At 33.5% G+C, this 17,404-nt stretch overlaps 4 protein-coding genes across 5 annotated transcripts; 2 read left to right on the forward strand and 2 right to left on the reverse strand.

Annotated features, from left to right (window-relative positions):
• Nucleotides 1-1,869: 1,869 nt before the first annotated feature.
• On the forward strand, nucleotides 1,870-3,906 carry LOC102594758 (putative pectinesterase 11). The gene is made up of 5 exons (XM_006365068.2): nucleotides 1,870-2,142; nucleotides 2,593-2,752; nucleotides 2,830-3,018; nucleotides 3,270-3,502; nucleotides 3,683-3,906. Exons 1-5 carry the CDS (start codon nucleotides 1,901-1,903, stop codon nucleotides 3,888-3,890), a joined length of 1,032 nt encoding a protein of 343 aa, XP_006365130.2. The 5' UTR covers nucleotides 1,870-1,900; the 3' UTR covers nucleotides 3,891-3,906.
• Nucleotides 3,907-7,245: 3,339 nt separating this feature from the next.
• LOC102590179 (syntaxin-112-like) lies at nucleotides 7,246-8,861 on the reverse strand. Its single transcript, XM_006365054.1, has 2 exons — nucleotides 8,777-8,861; nucleotides 7,246-8,368 (listed from the first exon to the last, which is right to left on the reverse strand). Exon 2 carries the CDS (start codon nucleotides 8,353-8,355, stop codon nucleotides 7,474-7,476), a length of 882 nt encoding a protein of 293 aa, XP_006365116.1. The 5' UTR covers nucleotides 8,356-8,368; nucleotides 8,777-8,861; the 3' UTR covers nucleotides 7,246-7,473.
• Nucleotides 8,862-10,148: 1,287 nt separating this feature from the next.
• Nucleotides 10,149-12,239, forward strand: LOC102590503 (uncharacterized). Its single transcript, XM_015304294.1, has one exon. The coding sequence runs from the start codon at nucleotides 10,267-10,269 to the stop codon at nucleotides 11,929-11,931; it is 1,665 nt and encodes a 554-aa protein (XP_015159780.1). The 5' UTR covers nucleotides 10,149-10,266; the 3' UTR covers nucleotides 11,932-12,239.
• An 837-nt stretch (nucleotides 12,240-13,076) lies between these two features.
• LOC102590853 (protein RER1B) lies at nucleotides 13,077-16,871 on the reverse strand. Of its 2 annotated transcripts, XM_006365055.2 has the most exons (4): nucleotides 16,717-16,871; nucleotides 15,114-15,483; nucleotides 13,584-13,764; nucleotides 13,096-13,456 (listed from the first exon to the last, which is right to left on the reverse strand). In XM_006365055.2, the coding sequence occupies exons 2-4, from the start codon at nucleotides 15,461-15,463 to the stop codon at nucleotides 13,403-13,405; spliced, it is 585 nt and encodes a 194-aa protein (XP_006365117.1). In that variant the 5' UTR covers nucleotides 15,464-15,483; nucleotides 16,717-16,871; the 3' UTR covers nucleotides 13,096-13,402. The 2 variants fall into 2 exon arrangements, with proteins under 2 accessions (XP_015159777.1, XP_006365117.1); XM_015304291.1 differs by lacking the exon at nucleotides 16,717-16,871 and having other exon boundaries at nucleotides 13,077-13,456.
• Nucleotides 16,872-17,404: the final 533 nt, after the last annotated feature.

Here is a 17,404-nt window from a genome sequence, read left to right on the forward strand (position 1 = left end):
GATAATTCGTGCAATTAAATGTTGATTTACAATGATGTTTTATTTTTTAGAGCCGCATTCAGACTTTCTTTGTATTTTTAGAAGTAATGCAAATAAAATATTTAGAAATTATCCTTTCGGTTTATATTAGACTTGATTCTAATATTTATTTATCAATTTTACATAAAAATCATTAGACTATCATCTAGGATTTGTAATTACTCACGAGACTTTAGCTTGTAGTCTAACATTTTCGATGTTCTTCAAAAGAATAGTGTAATCATGATCTAAAAAATTTCATAAATTAAAAATAAAATACATTTACTAATAAGTTGTCACAAGAATGCACAACAAGTGAAAATTCTGATTGGCAATTAATAGAAAAAACATTTTATTTTTTTTAAAAAAAAGAAGGAAAAATTGATGAACAAAATGATCGGTTCGATCTAAATTACTCTTTTTAAACCCATTTTGATATTAATTTCAAATTACATGAACAAACGACTGCGATTTTTTGTTTGCAAACTTATGTAACTAGTTATCGGCCTTTATAATTAAGCAATTACATCATGCATATCATCACTTTGTAGATTCAGAAACAAGTAAAACGTTGGCGTGTACTGCTGATTTGGTTGATATTAAAATGTTCCGTATTATCGCATACAACCATACCAGTATCTCTGCTCCAACTCTTATGTACTCTTTATAATTCTTCTACCAACAACTTTAAAATTGTAAAATATTAGTAACTACTATTGAAGACTCTGCATGCCCGGCATCACAGGAGATTGGTTAACCAGTTTTATTGAATATCACAATTTATATATAGCTAAGGAATGTTTCAACCATCAAATTGATGAGTAAAATGGACTTCACCAATCAATAATACTTCGAATAGCATTCTTCTTCTTAATCGACTACTCAAATAAAGCTAACGTTATCGCATATAAATTAAATTTTCTACAATCACTAGCGGAAGTAGGATTTTCGCTAAGGGGGTTCAAACTCTGAATAAGTGTAGCTAAAGGAGATTTACTATATATACTTAGAAAATAATTTTAACTATATATTGTACTACTATAAGTTTTCGCTGAAGGGGAATCGGATGAACCCCACTACTACAAGCTGGGCTTCGCCCCTGTCTGTAACCATTTCTTCTTGTTTGTTTGGTTGCAAACTACAAGGCAGAATGACCCGCAAACTTGTTTACACGTTTGGGGAGTAGTAGGGGCAAGGTGCTTTGGCCCCTATGTGGATTCAGGCGAACCTAGTAGATTTTGCTCAAATAATATATTTGTATTAATAAATTCATTAAATTTGTACAAATATTAAAGTTAAAACCTAGTTATTATTACTTAAAATCATCATTATAAAATTCATAAATCATAAAGTTGAAATCCTAAATTCGACTCTGTCATTCTCACACGTACACCACACCCAAACTTTTGGTTGTGGTGGTGTCATGGTGCGGATTTTTGCCTTGTGTTCCTCGAGCTCATGACTGGCCTAAATGTGAGTCCATGCCATGTAATATGAAAATAGCTAGCCATATACACAACAATAACATGTACAGTAATATTTATTCTACAAAACCTAATAGCCTCTCCGCCAAGTTGTTTATATTAAGATTATATATATATTATACTCCACTAATGTTGAATTGAATGCATGCATTCCATGGTTAACGTGAATGGTGAACAACTTAGACCTTAATCAATCTGCAAATTAAAAAGTAAGCCACCAATCCTTTGACACTAATTCTCGGCTGCCGGCGTTCATTAAGGAAGAAACCTTCTTTATAAAGCTCAACAATGTTTCTGCTTTTTAATCAACTTTACTTTTCTTAATTAATTTACTATTATCTTTATTCTCTTCACCCCCATCGAGACCGCTGTTTAATTACTTGAAAAATTAATTGCACATGGATGCTACTTCATTGATAATCCAATTTCATCTTATATTAATTCTACTCATTTGTTGTAATGCTTCATGTAATTTAGTCATGGCTGCAAACGACTCTAGTACAAATTTTTCTACGGCCATTCTAATTAGAGTGGATCAATCAGGTCATGGAGATTTCAAGAAAATTCAAGATGCTATTGATGCTGTTCCATCGAATAATACTGAATTATTCTTCATTTGGGTTAAGCCAGGGACTTACAGGTTCGTGGTTATCTTGTATTTTTTAACCTAGATGTTCTGCACAATCCAATTGCTTTAGTCAAAATTTTGTATTTCTATTAATTATAAATTGATTTATAACTATGGTGAGACATCTCTATAATAACATTTAACTATAATGATCAAAGATTTCTTAAAATCATTTTTCATGTTATGTTATATATACTATATGTTCTCGATCTAGCAACCAAAAAAATATCCAGACAAACGATGTTACATTAATCTAAATTGTTTTTTCTAAAATTCAAAATGCATAAACATAAAATTGTTACAACATAGGTAATCTGGCCTTGATATTTTTCAAGTTATTAATTTCATTTTTTATGTGCAATTTAGACATTAATTATCATTAGGTGAACAATTCTTTTATATGTCAGTGTACATAAAAATTAATTAATTTTTTAAAAAATCTATTTTGCATGGATTTATCAGAGAGAAGATTATAGTGCCTGCTGATAAGCCATTCATCACGTTGAGTGGAACAGAGGCTTCTAACACAATAATTACATCTAGTGACGGTGGAGATATAACTGAATCTCCTACTCTCACTGTATTAGCTTCCGATTTTGTTGCAAGATATTTGACAATTCAGGTAAATAATTTAATGCTCACTATATATAGATCATTTCGTTTTAATTTATTTGTCTGATTTTGACGTTTCATGTGTAGAATTTATTCGGAACGAGTGGCAAAGCTGTGGCACTAAAGGTTAAAGGAGATAGAGGTGCATTCTATGGTTGTAGAATTCAATCGTATCAAGATACATTGTTAGACGATGCTGGTAGGCATTATTACAACAATTGTTACATTGAAGGGGCCGTTGATTTTATTTTCGGAAGTGCAGCTTCTCTCTATGAAGTAAGTTCTCATAATTCAACAATTATAATTATATTTAAATGATAGGGTTTAACTATATATAAAAAATTATATTATCAATGTAGCGTAACATGTTAATTTAACATATTAGTTAGAAGAAATGATCTGATTGTGTAAATATCTTTGATGATCATTGTCAGTGCATACAACTTAAACTCATTTGTATTAGTGTATCAATAAGTTCAAAGTAAATTATATTTTTGTAGTAGTAATGTATTTGCAAATTTTGGCAGAGGTGCCATATTCATTCAGTTGCAGCAGGGGCAATCACAGCTCAAGGCAGAGAGTCACCTTTAGAAAATTCAGGATTTACATTTTTAGGTTGCAAGATAACAGGTACTGGAGGGAACACTTCACTAGGAAGACCATGGGGTTCATATTCTAGGGTGGTTTTTGCCTACACATTTATGGCTAATATCATACAGCCAGAGGGATGGAATGACTGGGGTGATTCTACCAAGCAAAGGTAAACATTTGTATTCACTTTGAGATAAATTAATATTGCAATTGTATCTGAATAAATAAATAAATAATTTTATTTCAATGATCAATAAGCAAAAAGGCCTATGACTTCAAGTTCAAACCGCATTATCTTAAAATTCTGAATCTATCTTTGTATTTGACGGTTATAATTTGTTTGTGGCAGCACTTCATACTATGGAGAATACAAGTGTTACGGAGCAGGTGCTAATAGATCAAAGAGGGTGGGCTGGTCACGTAGCCTATCTAACGAGGACGCTGCACCATTTCTTACCAAGAATATGATCGGTGGGCGAAGTTGGTTAAGGCTCGCCCCGACCCATTTCAAGAGATCAGGCTCAGCAAATATTATTACTCCTACTGGAGAAAATTGAAATTGAAATTATTTTAATTTACAGCCATTAATTAATTTTTATATTAGTAATTTATTGAGATTGTGTTAGAGTATATTCACAATTTAAATATCATTATCTATTGTATTAAATGTTGAATGGTTATAAATTTCAGTTGAGAATTCACCAGATTTGATGAGGGATTTTACTGTTGTTAATAACAATAACAATAATGGAGTAATAATAATAACAATTGGGGATTGTAAAAGGGAAAACGGATAACAAGACAGGAAATCGAACCCCTTGCAATATGATGAAAGTGCTGGGTTTTGGACCTTTTTCTCTTTCTATGTGGATAAATGAAAATTCAAGGTTTTGGGTCTTCCTTCATTTCCTTTGTGAATATATTTAGCCCAAATTTGACTAATCTACTTTTGTCCATAAGCCTGATATTATGGTGCATATGTAAGACTTTCTTTTAGGTCATATTTGAAAAGAATCACAAGAGTTTGAGAGCAGCATATAGAGAGAAAAGTGAGAGAGTGCAGATTTTCGCACAAGCCCTAGCAGCCAATTTCAAATTGCGATTCCCGCTTCGTTTTTCTTATCCGATTAAGCTGATTTTTGGACAGCTTGTTCCTTTCAACTTGATCCTTGATTGGGAACTGAGAGAGGGTGATTTGGAGTCTTGTAGCTCCAGATTTTAGCTCGTAAACAATAGTTGCGGGTTTGGTGTTTTTGCTTCTTTTATTTCTCTAGTTTTTGGTGCTATCTTGTAACTGTACACGCCCATTGTTTGACACTTCGTTGGTGACCATTTTGGAGAACACTTTTGTAACTCTTGTTGATTTTAGTGGAACTTTGGCCTTGTGGTTTTTACTCTTCACATTGAAGAGGTTTTCCACGTTAAATTTGGTGTCTCTTGTGTTGATTATTTATTGTTGCTTGCTTGGTTGATTGTTTGCTGCCCCAAACAGTGTTTATTCTTGCATTATTTTGTCTTCTCTTGGTTCAAATGGAAGGAAAAGTTTTGACTTGGATTTTCTTCTGCTATTACCCTGTCGTGGACATTTATTTTGTGCTTGTCTTTCCCATCAGAAAGTTGAGGTAGCTAACCAGTTGAACTACTACAATTTTTCTGGTGACATTTATTATATAAAAATACAACATCATACTAAAATTTCTTAGGCGATATTTATTAGGGATAAGAGTTTGAAAAATACCCAACTTTGGTCGGATTTGCTGTTGTGATACTAAACTTTCATGAGGACCTATTACCTCCCTAGACTATTTAATATCGTATTTTAAACATATATATTTGCCCACGTGGACATAAAAAAAATGCAAAATTATAGAAAGTAATGTGTCCACGTGGGCACATATACCTTTAAAATACACTATTAAATAGTTTAGGGGTAAAAAATACGGTATTAAATAGTCTAGGGAGATAATAGGTCCTCATGAAATTTTAGTATCGCAACAGCAAATCCAACCAAAGTTGGGTATTTTTCAGACCATTATCCCTATTTATTATAAAAATGCAGCTTCATCACATATTTGCATCAGTTGAGGAAAGAATTTTTTTGAGACGTTGATTGTAAGAAAATGATCGCTCCATTTGAACTAGATGTCCTGCACCTTCCAGGTATATATTCCAGTATCGCAATCTCTCCGAACTTCCTGCAATCATTGTACTAGAAAAAACCACATCAGATTTGATATTTATGAGTTTCGAAATCATTTTCAGGAAAAATGACTAACTCTTTCATGTCATCAGTAATCGGCTTGGTAAAAATCTTGTCATCCTCTTCACATAAAATATAAATCCTCTGTGTAAAATATATAGAAAAGAATAATCAGATTTGTTAAAATGTTGAACAAACCTGGGAGTAATTAGGGTTAATAATGGCGTCTTTTGTCACTCTCTGATCACTAGAGCTTCAACAAGTTCCTCTTTCTCCTTTGGATTTGCAAACATAACCTGCTTTGCAATTAACTCCGCTTGAAATGACCATGTAAGGGTATGGGCCACCTTAAACTCCATAGCAAAATTCAACCAAATTAAACTTTTCCACACCCAATTTCATCATACCCTTTGCCAAACATTCCTGCCTATTTTTCTCATGAAAAAAAAGAGTAAGTAGTTGTCACCCAAAATAATAGCCGACAACTTTTGTATATTTGACTAGCGATTGTAATTATTTTTCCAGAAAATTACATTTAGTGAGTTCGAAAAATGAAAGTCAAAACTTGTTAAACATGATATGATTAGATGATATGGTTGTACAATTCAATACCTGAAAGCTCGTTGACCGTTCAGGACGAATGGTGAAGGAGTCTCCGAAGAAAAAGTATGTCAGGGACGTAGACAGCGAAATCTGAACTCAAGGAGAGTACTAAGTGAAAATTCCATTGGCAATAAATCCATGAAGAAATAAAACAGCAGGTTTAGTTGAACCCAAAAATGCAAGGTAGTTCCAGGTTCTATCTCCACCAATTTGGATAGATTTCATTACAAAGTGCAAAATTGGCTTTGTTACTACAAATATATTTCCCATTTTGAGGAAAATAATGCTATGTGGCTGGATTTTTCTTCAACATATATACTAAATTATGTACAAAATTTTCAATAAAAAAAGTATATTTTTATATACAAATCCAAAAAACTGCAGTCCATGACACAGTGATAAGTACCCTACCTCACCATTTTGAAGGTGCAAAACAACTTAATTAGGGACCTCTACAAATGTAGATTCAGCATTTACCTCAGTATATTAAGGCATATAATTCAAGATTCCACCAACAAAGGTTGTGGACCGAGTGAAAAGGACCTCCAGAGGTCTCGTGTACGACCTTGCTGGCTGGTACAAGTCGTCTTTATTATAAAGTGTTTTAGTCATCACTGTGAAACTTTCCAACGCAAATTCTGATTTATTTGATCCCCAATGACACCAGGTGGGAAACCAAACCAAAAAATATAATCCAAGATTCCTCACTTCATTAGTGGTTGTACTCAAACTTAAGACGCGGAGCTAGAGTACAGTATAGCTAACACGATTCGGTAAAACTTAGTACTTTTTTGTCATGCCTTGCCTCACTATAATAACGAACTCACAAAACTTTATCCTATCGTAAAATGAAAAAGGAACTAATGTTCATAGTAAAGAAATATTATTTACTTGGTTCTCCAACAAAATCATCAGAACTGAAAGTATCTTAGATCTTTGTCCATAATCCTTAGGAAAGAATGGATCACAAAATTCCTTAACAATGCTTTTGCTGTACTTAATAATAAGGAAATAAAATCAATGACATAACAGAATACAAAATATAAGGGGTAGCAGAGAAAATAAAGGACTGCAAAAACATTATTATCTTGATCAAATTCAATATATTCTAATCTCCAAAAGTGATGTATCATTTTCAATCTATTTTACATACAAGCAGTTGATGAGCATAAATTCATCACGTAGCCCTATTATGTCTATAAGAGAAAAGAGATCTCTGTACATCGCCATCAGAGAAGAAACAGAAGCATGATGTACATACTGAAAAGAAGAAACAGAACAAAAAGAAGCAAAAGTGATAGAGAGAGAACCCCAAAGCCTTTTTTCTCACCCTGAATTCAAAATAGAATTGCAATAAGGCATATCAACAAGAAAACCAGCACCAACGCGCCAATCCAACAAGCCCAAGTCCTCGTCCTCTTCATTCGATTAGCACGATCTAACTCCTTCATCCCACCATTCACATATCCACCAGCATTAACCACATTTTGCTCAATATTGTTCATTTGATCACCTTGTGTCTCAACCATAACAGCCATATCAAGAAACACTTGGTGCAGCTCAACCAAGCTTTTCTGTATCTCTTTCACAGCTTCATCCCTATCCTGGTTCTCCACCACCCCCTTTTCTACTCTACCCTCAAAAACCCTTTCTTCCATCATCTTTTCAATCGCCTCCTCACTCGGTTCCTTCCCGTTAGCATTACTATACTGTTTCCTTAAGCCTTCTTTGTGTTCTGCTACAATGTTTTCCCTTAAGCACTGAAAATCATTCATCATATCCCTCAGTTTAATTCTCAAACCATTAGTCACTGAAATCCTAGTTCGATCAACCGGGCTTCCCTCTTTATACGCTGCTGACACGCCACGATTGTCAAGATTGGATTTATCAAGCAATTCAAGTCTTGTTTTGATGATTTTTGCCTTCCTAAGAACAGTAATAATGTCAGAGTTAATCTGATCTCTAAGTCCTTGAAGAATTTTGGCACTTGGGGCTGATTTGGTTTTTAGATTAAGGTCTTGAAGATTGACAAGAAGATTGTTAATTTCTTCCATATCAGACTTAATTACAGCAACTTCTTCAAAGAACTTTGAGAGGTTTCTTTCATCAGTCGGGTCGAGTTGACCCATCTCAATATCAGGCCCTGCTTCAAGATCCATCATTGCCTGCTTCTTCAATTCCACATAACTTAAGAATGATTTCGTCATCAGGTCATTCATCTTTACGACAATTCTGCAAACATCCAGATAGAGAAAACAGAGAGACACATCAAATTCTGTTCAATTCATGAAATCATGTAAAAAAATTCCCAAACTTGTGATTTCTTTATTGCTAATTTTCAGTAACAAAATTTCCCAAGAAAACAAAAACTATAACAAGTACTCCATTAAGCAACATTTGTGATCGGCTATATGATTCCTCAAGAACTCAGATAGAGAAAAACGAAAAAGACATCAAATCATGCCCCCAAATCTTGAAACAATTCAAAATTATAAGAAATTCCTAAAGATTCATTGCAATACTCAACAGATAACAAGCCCTGAACTCAGCCTTAAAATCTACTTAAAAGAATCAACAGAGCAAGAAAATTAATAGAAATTAAAACCATAAAAGATTACAGGATGGAAAAAAGAAGGGTACCTTGAAGAATTGTTGAGACGATTTCGCTTACTCTGTATGTGAATTTGCAGAGAAAATGAGAATTGTGGAGTGAAGAATTTGGGGTTAAATGAGTGAAGAGCTGTGATGGACTTTAAAGGGACGTCTATTTCAAATTCGAAGAAATATAGCCGTTATATTTCGTAACGTAATTAGGCTACTAGCCTCAAATTTTCTTTTACAGCTCATCCTACACCTGGGATTACTTTTCATTAAAATAATTTTTAATAGAAATAAGATAAATTACATGATATAGAAAGAAAAAAAAAACAAGTACATGCTAAAATGGGATTACTTTTCATTAAAAGTTTATCCATTTTGGTTTGGTAAATGATCTTTATCTTAATCAAAAATGTCAATTTATTTACCTAAATATTATCTATTACAGCGAGGATAAGAACCAAAACAAAAAGAGTTAATTCCGTTTACTGACATGTTTATTGCATCATATAATAATTATAATTCCAAATGCTCACTATATTTTTGTCAACACAAAATGTAAATAATGAAAATAAAGTACATATCGATTATGTCCAACATACAATCTACTTATAATTTTTGTGAAAGTTGCCCACCCTAATTTTGAAATTGGACCATCAGTAGAAGTAGATGCTACGAACTATATATGGACAAATTTATATTGATTAGAGGGGAGAAAAATTATTTCAGAAAATATTTTGTACTTTTTTATATTTAGTTTATTAAGATATTTTTCTTTAGTAAAATAAGTTTGTTAAAAATGAAGAAAGAAAAATAAAATTTTATAAATAGTATTTTAAATTCGTTGTCGTTTATCTATCGAACGCCTTCAATTTTCACCTTTTAATCATTCCACCCTGCATTTCGCTGAACTCTTACTTTTCACCCTTCACATTCAATCCTATAATATCTTATATTAAATCACATATAATAAAAAAATATCTACTTGCCAAATATTTTTTTAAAATTACTTATTTTTCTCCATACCTTTTCCTTTATGCCAAACATAATCTGATATGTGAATATTAGATCCTTTTTTGGTTGAACAAATTACTCAACGTCATATAAAGAGGGAATAATACATTCCCTCAACCAAGTTTGGAAAACTTTAACAATAGTAAGTTATTAATTTTAATCCCCAAAAATATGGGGAAAAAGATACGTATTGAGAAAGTAATAAATATACTTAATCTTGGATAGAATTTGAGATCAATTTTATTCGATATTTGATTATAAATATTAACTAATTTCAAAATTATTTTATCCCGTCATAGTAATAAAATTATTAAATGAGATAAAATAATTTTATGAGTTATTCTTTACTATCTCATCCCACGTACCAAATGAGTCCGACTTTTCTATTACTTTTTTTCCTTAACCAATTTATAAACTATTTCCCATGAAAATGGAAACTTCAAAGCCATTGACCAAAACGGCTGGTGTTTACAGATCGAAACTTGGCCGATCTGACGGAGTCTTCAAAGTGAAAACTGATGACGGCAGATTTCAGTTTGAGAAATTTGGGTAAAACCCCAACCCCTTTCTTCAATGGCCGATGGTTCACTGTTTTCGCTTCAATCTTGATCTTGTCTGTTTCTGGTGGCACTTACTTATTTGGTCTTTACTCACAACATGTCAAATCTTCATTGGGTTATGATCAAACAACCTTAAATCTGTTATCTTTCTTTAAGGATGTTGGTGCCAATGTAGGAATCATCGCTGGTTTAATCAATGAAGTTTGCCCACCATGGGTTGTTCTTCTAATTGGGTCATTGATGAATTTTTCTGGGTACATTTACTTATGGTTAGCAGTCAACGGTGATGAATTAGTCAAACCCCAGGTTTGGCAAATGTGTTTATGTTTAATGATTGGTGCAAATTCTCAAACTTTTACTAATACTGGTGCTTTAGTAACTTGTGTTAAGAATTTCCCTGAAAGCAGGGGAATTGTGATTGGATTGTTAAAGGGTTTTGTTGGTTTAAGTGGTGCAATTATAACACAGTTGTTTCATGCTATTTATGGGAATAATGGGAAATCTTTAGTGTTGTTAATTGCTTGGCTTCCACCATTTGTTTGTTGTACTTTGCTCAAGTATGTTAGGGTTATGAAAGGCGTTAATCGTCAAGAAAATGAGGTGAATATTTTTTATCAGCTTCTTTATATATCACTTGGTCTTGCTGGATTTCTGTTAATGGTCACCATTTTGCAAAATAGGGTAGCTTTCACTTTAGTTGAATATAGATTGAGTTCTTGTGTCATGTTGCTTTTGTTGTTTGCACCTATAGTGGTTGTAATCAGAGAAGAATTGAGAATTGGGAAGAATAGGAAACAAGTTTTAGATGATTTTACGCCATTGAAAGGACTGGAGCAAGGGAAGTTACCTTCGAGAAGTCAGGGGAAAGAAGCTTTATGGTTCAAGAACGTGTTTAAGCCACCAGAGAGAGGTGAAGATTATACGATTTTGCAAGCACTTTTGAGCATTGACATGTTGATTTTGTTTATTACTACTATCTTTGGAGCTGGTGGTACGTTGACTGCTATTGATAACATAGGTCAAATTGGTAAGGCGTTAGGATATCCTAACACGAGTATTGCAACGTTTACTTCACTAGTGAGTATATGGGGTTATCTTGGAAGAGTAGTCTCTGGCTTTGTCTCTGAGATTTTCTTGACAAAGTATAAAGTACCTCGTCCGTTGATGCTTACTTTTGTGCTCCTTTTATCTTGCTTTGGTCATATTCTTATAGCAATGGGTGTGCCAAGTGTTCTTGATGTTGCATTGGCTATTCTTGGGTTTTGCTTTGGAGCTATGGCACCTTTGATATTTTCCATCATATCAGAACTTTTTGGCCTAAAACACTATGCTACACTGCTCAACTTTGGCGGAGCAGCCAGCCCAATTGGAGCTTATGTATTCAATGTTAGATTGGTTGGTCATTTTTATGACAAGGAAGCTTTGAGGCAAATGGCAGCTTTGGGACTTTTCAGGAAGCCAGGGGATCATTTAACATGCATCGGTATCGAGTGTTACAGGTCTTCTTTTCTGATAATTGCTGCAGCAAGTTTTGTAGGGTGCATTGTATCATACATTTTGGTGCTTAGAACAAGAAAGTTCTATAAAGGTGATATTTACAAGAAGTTCAGAGAGCAAGCTTAACTTCTGGAGACTCAGAGTAAGCTTGGCGAAATAGTTTCATTCTGCCACACATTTTGTAACATGCTATGGTTTATAGCTAATAGTTTGAGTCCTACTGATCGATTATAGGAGATACTCGTATTAAATATGAACCCATGTCATACTGTAACACATTATACATATATATCAGAAAAAATAGAATGGCATGTTGACAAATACATAGGATAATTTCCGTTGGAGTTTTGACGGGTATAAGGTTCTTGTATTGGATTACTTCTCTGGGCGGATTTTATTGAAAAGAAACCTTTCGCTTACCCAGATTTTAACTTCTCTTTTGCAATATCTCCTATGTTTCATGTAACTTCTTTTTTTTAACAATCTATGAAGTATATCTACCTTCACAAGGTTGCGTATACACCACTTGTGGGATTGCACCGTTTATGTTGTCATTTTAACAATCTCTGAAGTCTTTCTTGTGTTTTACTTTTCTTTTCATCGTCTTTTTTCTCGAGACACTAAGAAGGATTCTATTCTGATATAGAGGTTTGGCTTGAAACAGCAGTTCATATTCTGACTTTGCAAAAGAAAAGAAGAAGAAGAAAAAAAACCCCTTCAGGCTGAGCCGGAGAAAGAGCACACCGGAGTTGCATGAGCTTAAATGAAACAACATTAACACAATTCATATAATCGAACTCAACTTTACTTGGAATGCCTCAACAAGAGAAACATCAGCAATGAACCCATTTCACAAAATATTTTCCCCTTTTAATACTGCATATGAGAATATTAGTAGCACATGAGGAATCTTAATAGCTGAATTGATCACAATTGCATCTTGGACTTGTATACTAGTCGTCGTAGTATTCCTCTTTATATTTTCTTGTCCTTCCATTTCTATCGTTGTGCATTTCTTATACTTTTGTTTATCATATTATTTTATTATATATATTGTTTCTTTTTCTTCAAATTGCTTAATCATGCTTTCTATAATATGTTATCATGGCTTCCTTCATTTCTTTTTCCAGACTGTCTTGTTTTGCTTTTCCTAGAGCCAAGGATCCATCAAAAACCACCTCTACCTTTATAAGATCTACATGCACTATACCCTCCAAAACCCAACTTGCAAAATTATACTACACAAGGTAATGTTGTTGAAAGGGTGTAAATTTCATATGCAAATGAAAATTCACTGCCAGTAACTACAAAAGACCCTGCTCCAACCTCCATATACGAAGCTTCTTTCACAAACAATGCAATAACTCTGGCTCTATACGTCCCAAAATTAGATTTATATGACTACCAGAGATGATCAGAAAACTGGAAAAGAAAACAATTAAAGAACGCTAACAAACTACTACATTTGTTTCCCCGTTTTTCGTGTCAGAGATTAATGCAAGTACAAATCACATTTTAACTAAAATATGCAGCAATCCATCTTGTTTTCTGTTTTTTCCTACTACACTTTCTCCGTTTGGTCAAATCTGCCAAAAGCTCAGTCGGCTCTTGAGCTGCTGCCACTTGCTGATGGCCTTTTCCCGGAATATTTCTGTTGCAATAACAAAAGAAAAAATCATGTTAAACATCTCAAAATGAGATAGTAACCTAAAATTCCCTACACCAGCAGATAATGTACTATTTGAGATATAAAACTACTCAATAGCTATTGAGATTACCTGCTTTCCAAGGTTGAAAGGAATGTATCTGTATTTAATCATGTGTGTAATTTGTCGCCTCATGGTAAGGACGAACAGAACAATCCAGTAGCACAACAATATAGGCCAGAACACAGGAACATCAAATAGGGAGAAGAAAGTCATGACAAATGCCACACAGAAAGCCTTTGTTATGGCATACCTGAAAGAAAGATGGGGGGCAAAAGAAAGAGATAAATAATAAATATTGCTGCTACAACCAAAAGGTTCAAAAAATTACTTTTCTTTAACCAGGTTCAAGAAAGTATTTAAATGCCTAAAACATGCATAAAAACTCTCTTATGCTATGCCAACTATATAACAAAAGATACAGGGCAACTTCACACCCAACTTAGTCACTTAAGCATAGCACTGCATTGAATTAGCTTTCTGGCATTAACACTATCAATCAACTACCTCAATCCAAACTGGTTGGCGTTGCTATTTTCTTAAGACTGACAGGGATTGGCTATATGAATATTTTATATCCATTCCGCTCTAATCAGGCCTGTCTGGCAACGCCCTACTAAAAGAAAAAGAAATCTTCCACCTTTGTTCAATTCCTGTTTCTCACAGGCAAAACATTAGCCAGCACAAGATCTTAAATGCAAATCATGCAAAAATACAGCAGTGTTTCACAACAATAAATTCATGTAGACAAGGAAATAAATGATCCAACGTGCTAATTTTGAGGTGGTGGAAGACCCTGTAAAGGTCCATGGGACAGAAGAAATCAAAGTAATCAGAAAAGATTACAAAACAAGCAAGAACCAAAAGGAAAAAACAGATGTCAGGCTGTCAGAGCATTGGGTAAATATTTCTTTGAAAGGGTGTCAGTAACCAATTTGGCAACCTCCCAATTCCTGAAGGACCCAAAACTCTTATGGGACAGATCCATCAGGGATCACATAAGCCAATGCAACTTATGAAGTGAAAATTGAACATAATATCCAAGTCCATCTGTGCAGGTCAAATGCATCTTAGTTGCTATGATTTATGAGATCTTTGGAGTAAGATCTTGTGTAACAAGTCAAGAAAAGGAAAAGGTTCCTGTAAACAGAACCATAACATATTTTAACGAGGTACAACTTCCTTTTTTTAGTCTCAATGTTAGCTAAGTACTTAATGCTGAATATTCTAGGCAACATTTAGAAATAGCTGAATCTATGGTCATGCAGCTGGTTCAAGATATAAAGTTAATGTTAGCGCAGCCAAGCCAAATATTAAACATTAGAATGGGCAACATAAGTATAGGAGTGACTGTTATATATGACAAAAAGTAAATTAGCTTAGAAAATTCGTCCAGATTTCAAGTATACACAGCAAGGAGGTTCTACTGCATCAATTCCTACTTCCAAAGTTTACCAAGAGAGCTAAGCCCAATGCAAACATTTGACTATGAGACAAGGCAAACTGAGGCAATTCTGATACAAGATAATATATAATGTACAGGTGACAAACCCTTTCTCCGAGAATTAAGCAATGCAAAAACCATAAAGCAGGAATTATTACCAGAACTTGAACTCTGGGAGGCGACGTATGAAAGGCTTGAATTCATCTGAACCTTTAGTTGGCAACATAGGTCCATCCGAAGGTTCCAGCTCAGGGTCAACAAGAGGTGACAGGAAACCAATCAGCAAATTAAGAATGTAGATGCCCAAGCCATAGGTAACAACATAGAATCCTTGAACATAATAAACCCGCAGAGCATAAAGCAATGCTAAGACAAAAGTTCCAATCCACCTATATGTAGAATGAGGAGTAGTTTTATCTAAATAGTATTGGAAAAGTTTCGAAAGTTCATGCCTCCGCTGGTTCAATGCTGTAGCCGCTGAGGCACCATCACCTCCAACACCCTCCATAGAAACTCAACTTCACAATCCTAGAAGTGCCACATAAATGTAATAAGATCAACACAAGGAAGACATTGTCAACTGAGTACATTACTTGCTCAAGTTAAGAAATAGAAGAATTAGGACTTTAGATTCTACTAATGCTTAGATCATGAGGAGATTAACACTAGTGAAAAAACTGATTGCTTAGACCACCCAACATAATATCAATCATTGACAAATGAATGACAATACCACCTTCTTATTACCAGTAAGTTACAACACCCTCCAAGAATTCATTAAAAAGCACACAACTATCAGACCTTAAAAAAAATCAACTAGAGCAACCAAAACTTTATCGCAAATAAGGCTAGAACAAAAAAGAAGTTTGCAATCTCAGATACAACATCATCGATATCCTCTCAAATTAGGCAAGATTGAGTGAGTGATGCACTTATTTAAGATTTAAAACAAACTCCATGAAGAAGCTGGTTCAACTTCAGCTAGTAGTCCTCCAGCTGGTTCAATTTCTTTGAGGGAAAAAAAGAAATTATACAAGTCCTCCCAATATAAGATATAATTCAACTGTATCATACAATAAACTATATTTTTAGCAAGTCAACTATGTAGCTACAATTAAAAGAAAACAAAATAAATGGGCGTAGGATACTCATAATTTAAATGATTCATACAATAAACTAATTTTTTAGCAAGTCAACTATGTACCTAGAATTAAAAGAAAACAAAATAAATGGAAAAGTGATTTTTCATTTCAATGCTTTGTACTATAACCCATCATAATACATCAATTTAACAACCTAAAATCCTCCATTAATGCCCTAAAAGTCAAGCTCATTTTGGTCCAATGGAACCCAGCAGTAGACGTAAACACTCCAAATCACGCAACGAAAATAAGTCTTACCACAATTTATTTCTCCTAATCTTAAAGATTTCCAGACTATGACACCCATTTTTGAACCAAAGCAAACTTTGACAAATTCGGATTGAACCGACCCACCCCTTCAAAATTCATCCAGTCAACACCTTATAATCATCCATCGGTACCCTAAAATCAAACCCATTTGGTCAAATAGAACCGAGCTGCAAATTGTTATCTCAAATAACTCATTTTAGTTCTTCTAATCTTAAAGATGCACATAGCTATGATCACCCACCCATGAATAAACAAGAATCTATATGTTACAAACAATGATAAGAATCAGATCTAAAACAAAAATCACATAAACATTTAGGGTTAGATTAACATTGAAAATACAGATTACCTTTCACTTAGTGAAGAGATTTAGAGTGTTGAATAGAGAGGGAAGAGAAAAATAAGATCGGATCTGTGGCTCTTAATGGCTACCGACGAGTGAAGAAATTTCTATCTCTTTTTCTTTTTCAATTGACAATTCTCCCCTTTCTGCTATTTCTCATTTTACTATGCCCTAAATAAACAAACAACATTTTCTATTTATCCGCTTAGAATATTTATTTATTTTTATAAAAAAAAACATTAGTTAAATTGGTAGTTTCCTTCTCTACTTGGATTTCAATTAAATAATTCCCAATTATTATAATTTTTTTAACAATTGGGAATTACAAGGTGAGAAATCAAATTTTTACGTGTTAATTAATCAACTAAGCTATTAAATTTCTAATTGTCGATCTTATTCTTAGATTTTTCATTTATGATAAGTTTTTTCTTGATTTCTCATTAAGTCGATCAATCTTTAATATAAGTATGTCACAATAAATGCTATCAATTATCCATTTTTATTTGTCCTGCAATTTATGAACTTTTTAAATCATGATCTAGATATCAACTTGAAACACAAATTTAACCACAATTTAAATTTTAGAAACTTTGGATGATAGTTTTACTGTATGAACCATAAATATATATTTGCACAACCCTTAATTAATATAAATAAAATTCATAAAATGGTACGCTACAAAAGAAACATTTTC

The sequence above is a fragment of the Solanum tuberosum genome, unplaced genomic scaffold (assembly GCF_000226075.1).
Source record: "Solanum tuberosum cultivar DM 1-3 516 R44 unplaced genomic scaffold, SolTub_3.0 scf00531, whole genome shotgun sequence".
Classification (NCBI taxonomy): domain Eukaryota; kingdom Viridiplantae; phylum Streptophyta; class Magnoliopsida; order Solanales; family Solanaceae; genus Solanum; species Solanum tuberosum.

Coding starts and splice junctions, on each gene's coding strand:
- LOC102594758 (XM_006365068.2), top strand. CDS start 1,901: ATGGATGCTACTTCATTGATAATCCAATTTCATCTTATATTAATTCTA. Junction 2,143..2,592: donor GTTAAGCCAGGGACTTACAG/GTTCGTGGTTAT, acceptor TGGATTTATCAG/AGAGAAGATTATAGTGCCTG. Junction 3,019..3,269: donor GTGCAGCTTCTCTCTATGAA/GTAAGTTCTCAT, acceptor AAATTTTGGCAG/AGGTGCCATATTCATTCAGT.
- LOC102590853 (XM_015304291.1), bottom strand. CDS start 15,463: ATGGAGGGTGTTGGAGGTGATGGTGCCTCAGCGGCTACAGCATTGAAC. Junction 13,765..15,113: donor CTCCCAGAGTTCAAGTTCTG/GTAATAATTCCT, acceptor TCTTTCTTTCAG/GTATGCCATAACAAAGGCTT. Junction 13,457..13,583: donor CTTTCAACCTTGGAAAGCAG/GTAATCTCAATA, acceptor TTATTGCAACAG/AAATATTCCGGGAAAAGGCC.
- LOC102590503 (XM_015304294.1), top strand. CDS start 10,267: ATGACGGCAGATTTCAGTTTGAGAAATTTGGGTAAAACCCCAACCCCT.
- LOC102590179 (XM_006365054.1), bottom strand. CDS start 8,355: ATGAATGACCTGATGACGAAATCATTCTTAAGTTATGTGGAATTGAAG.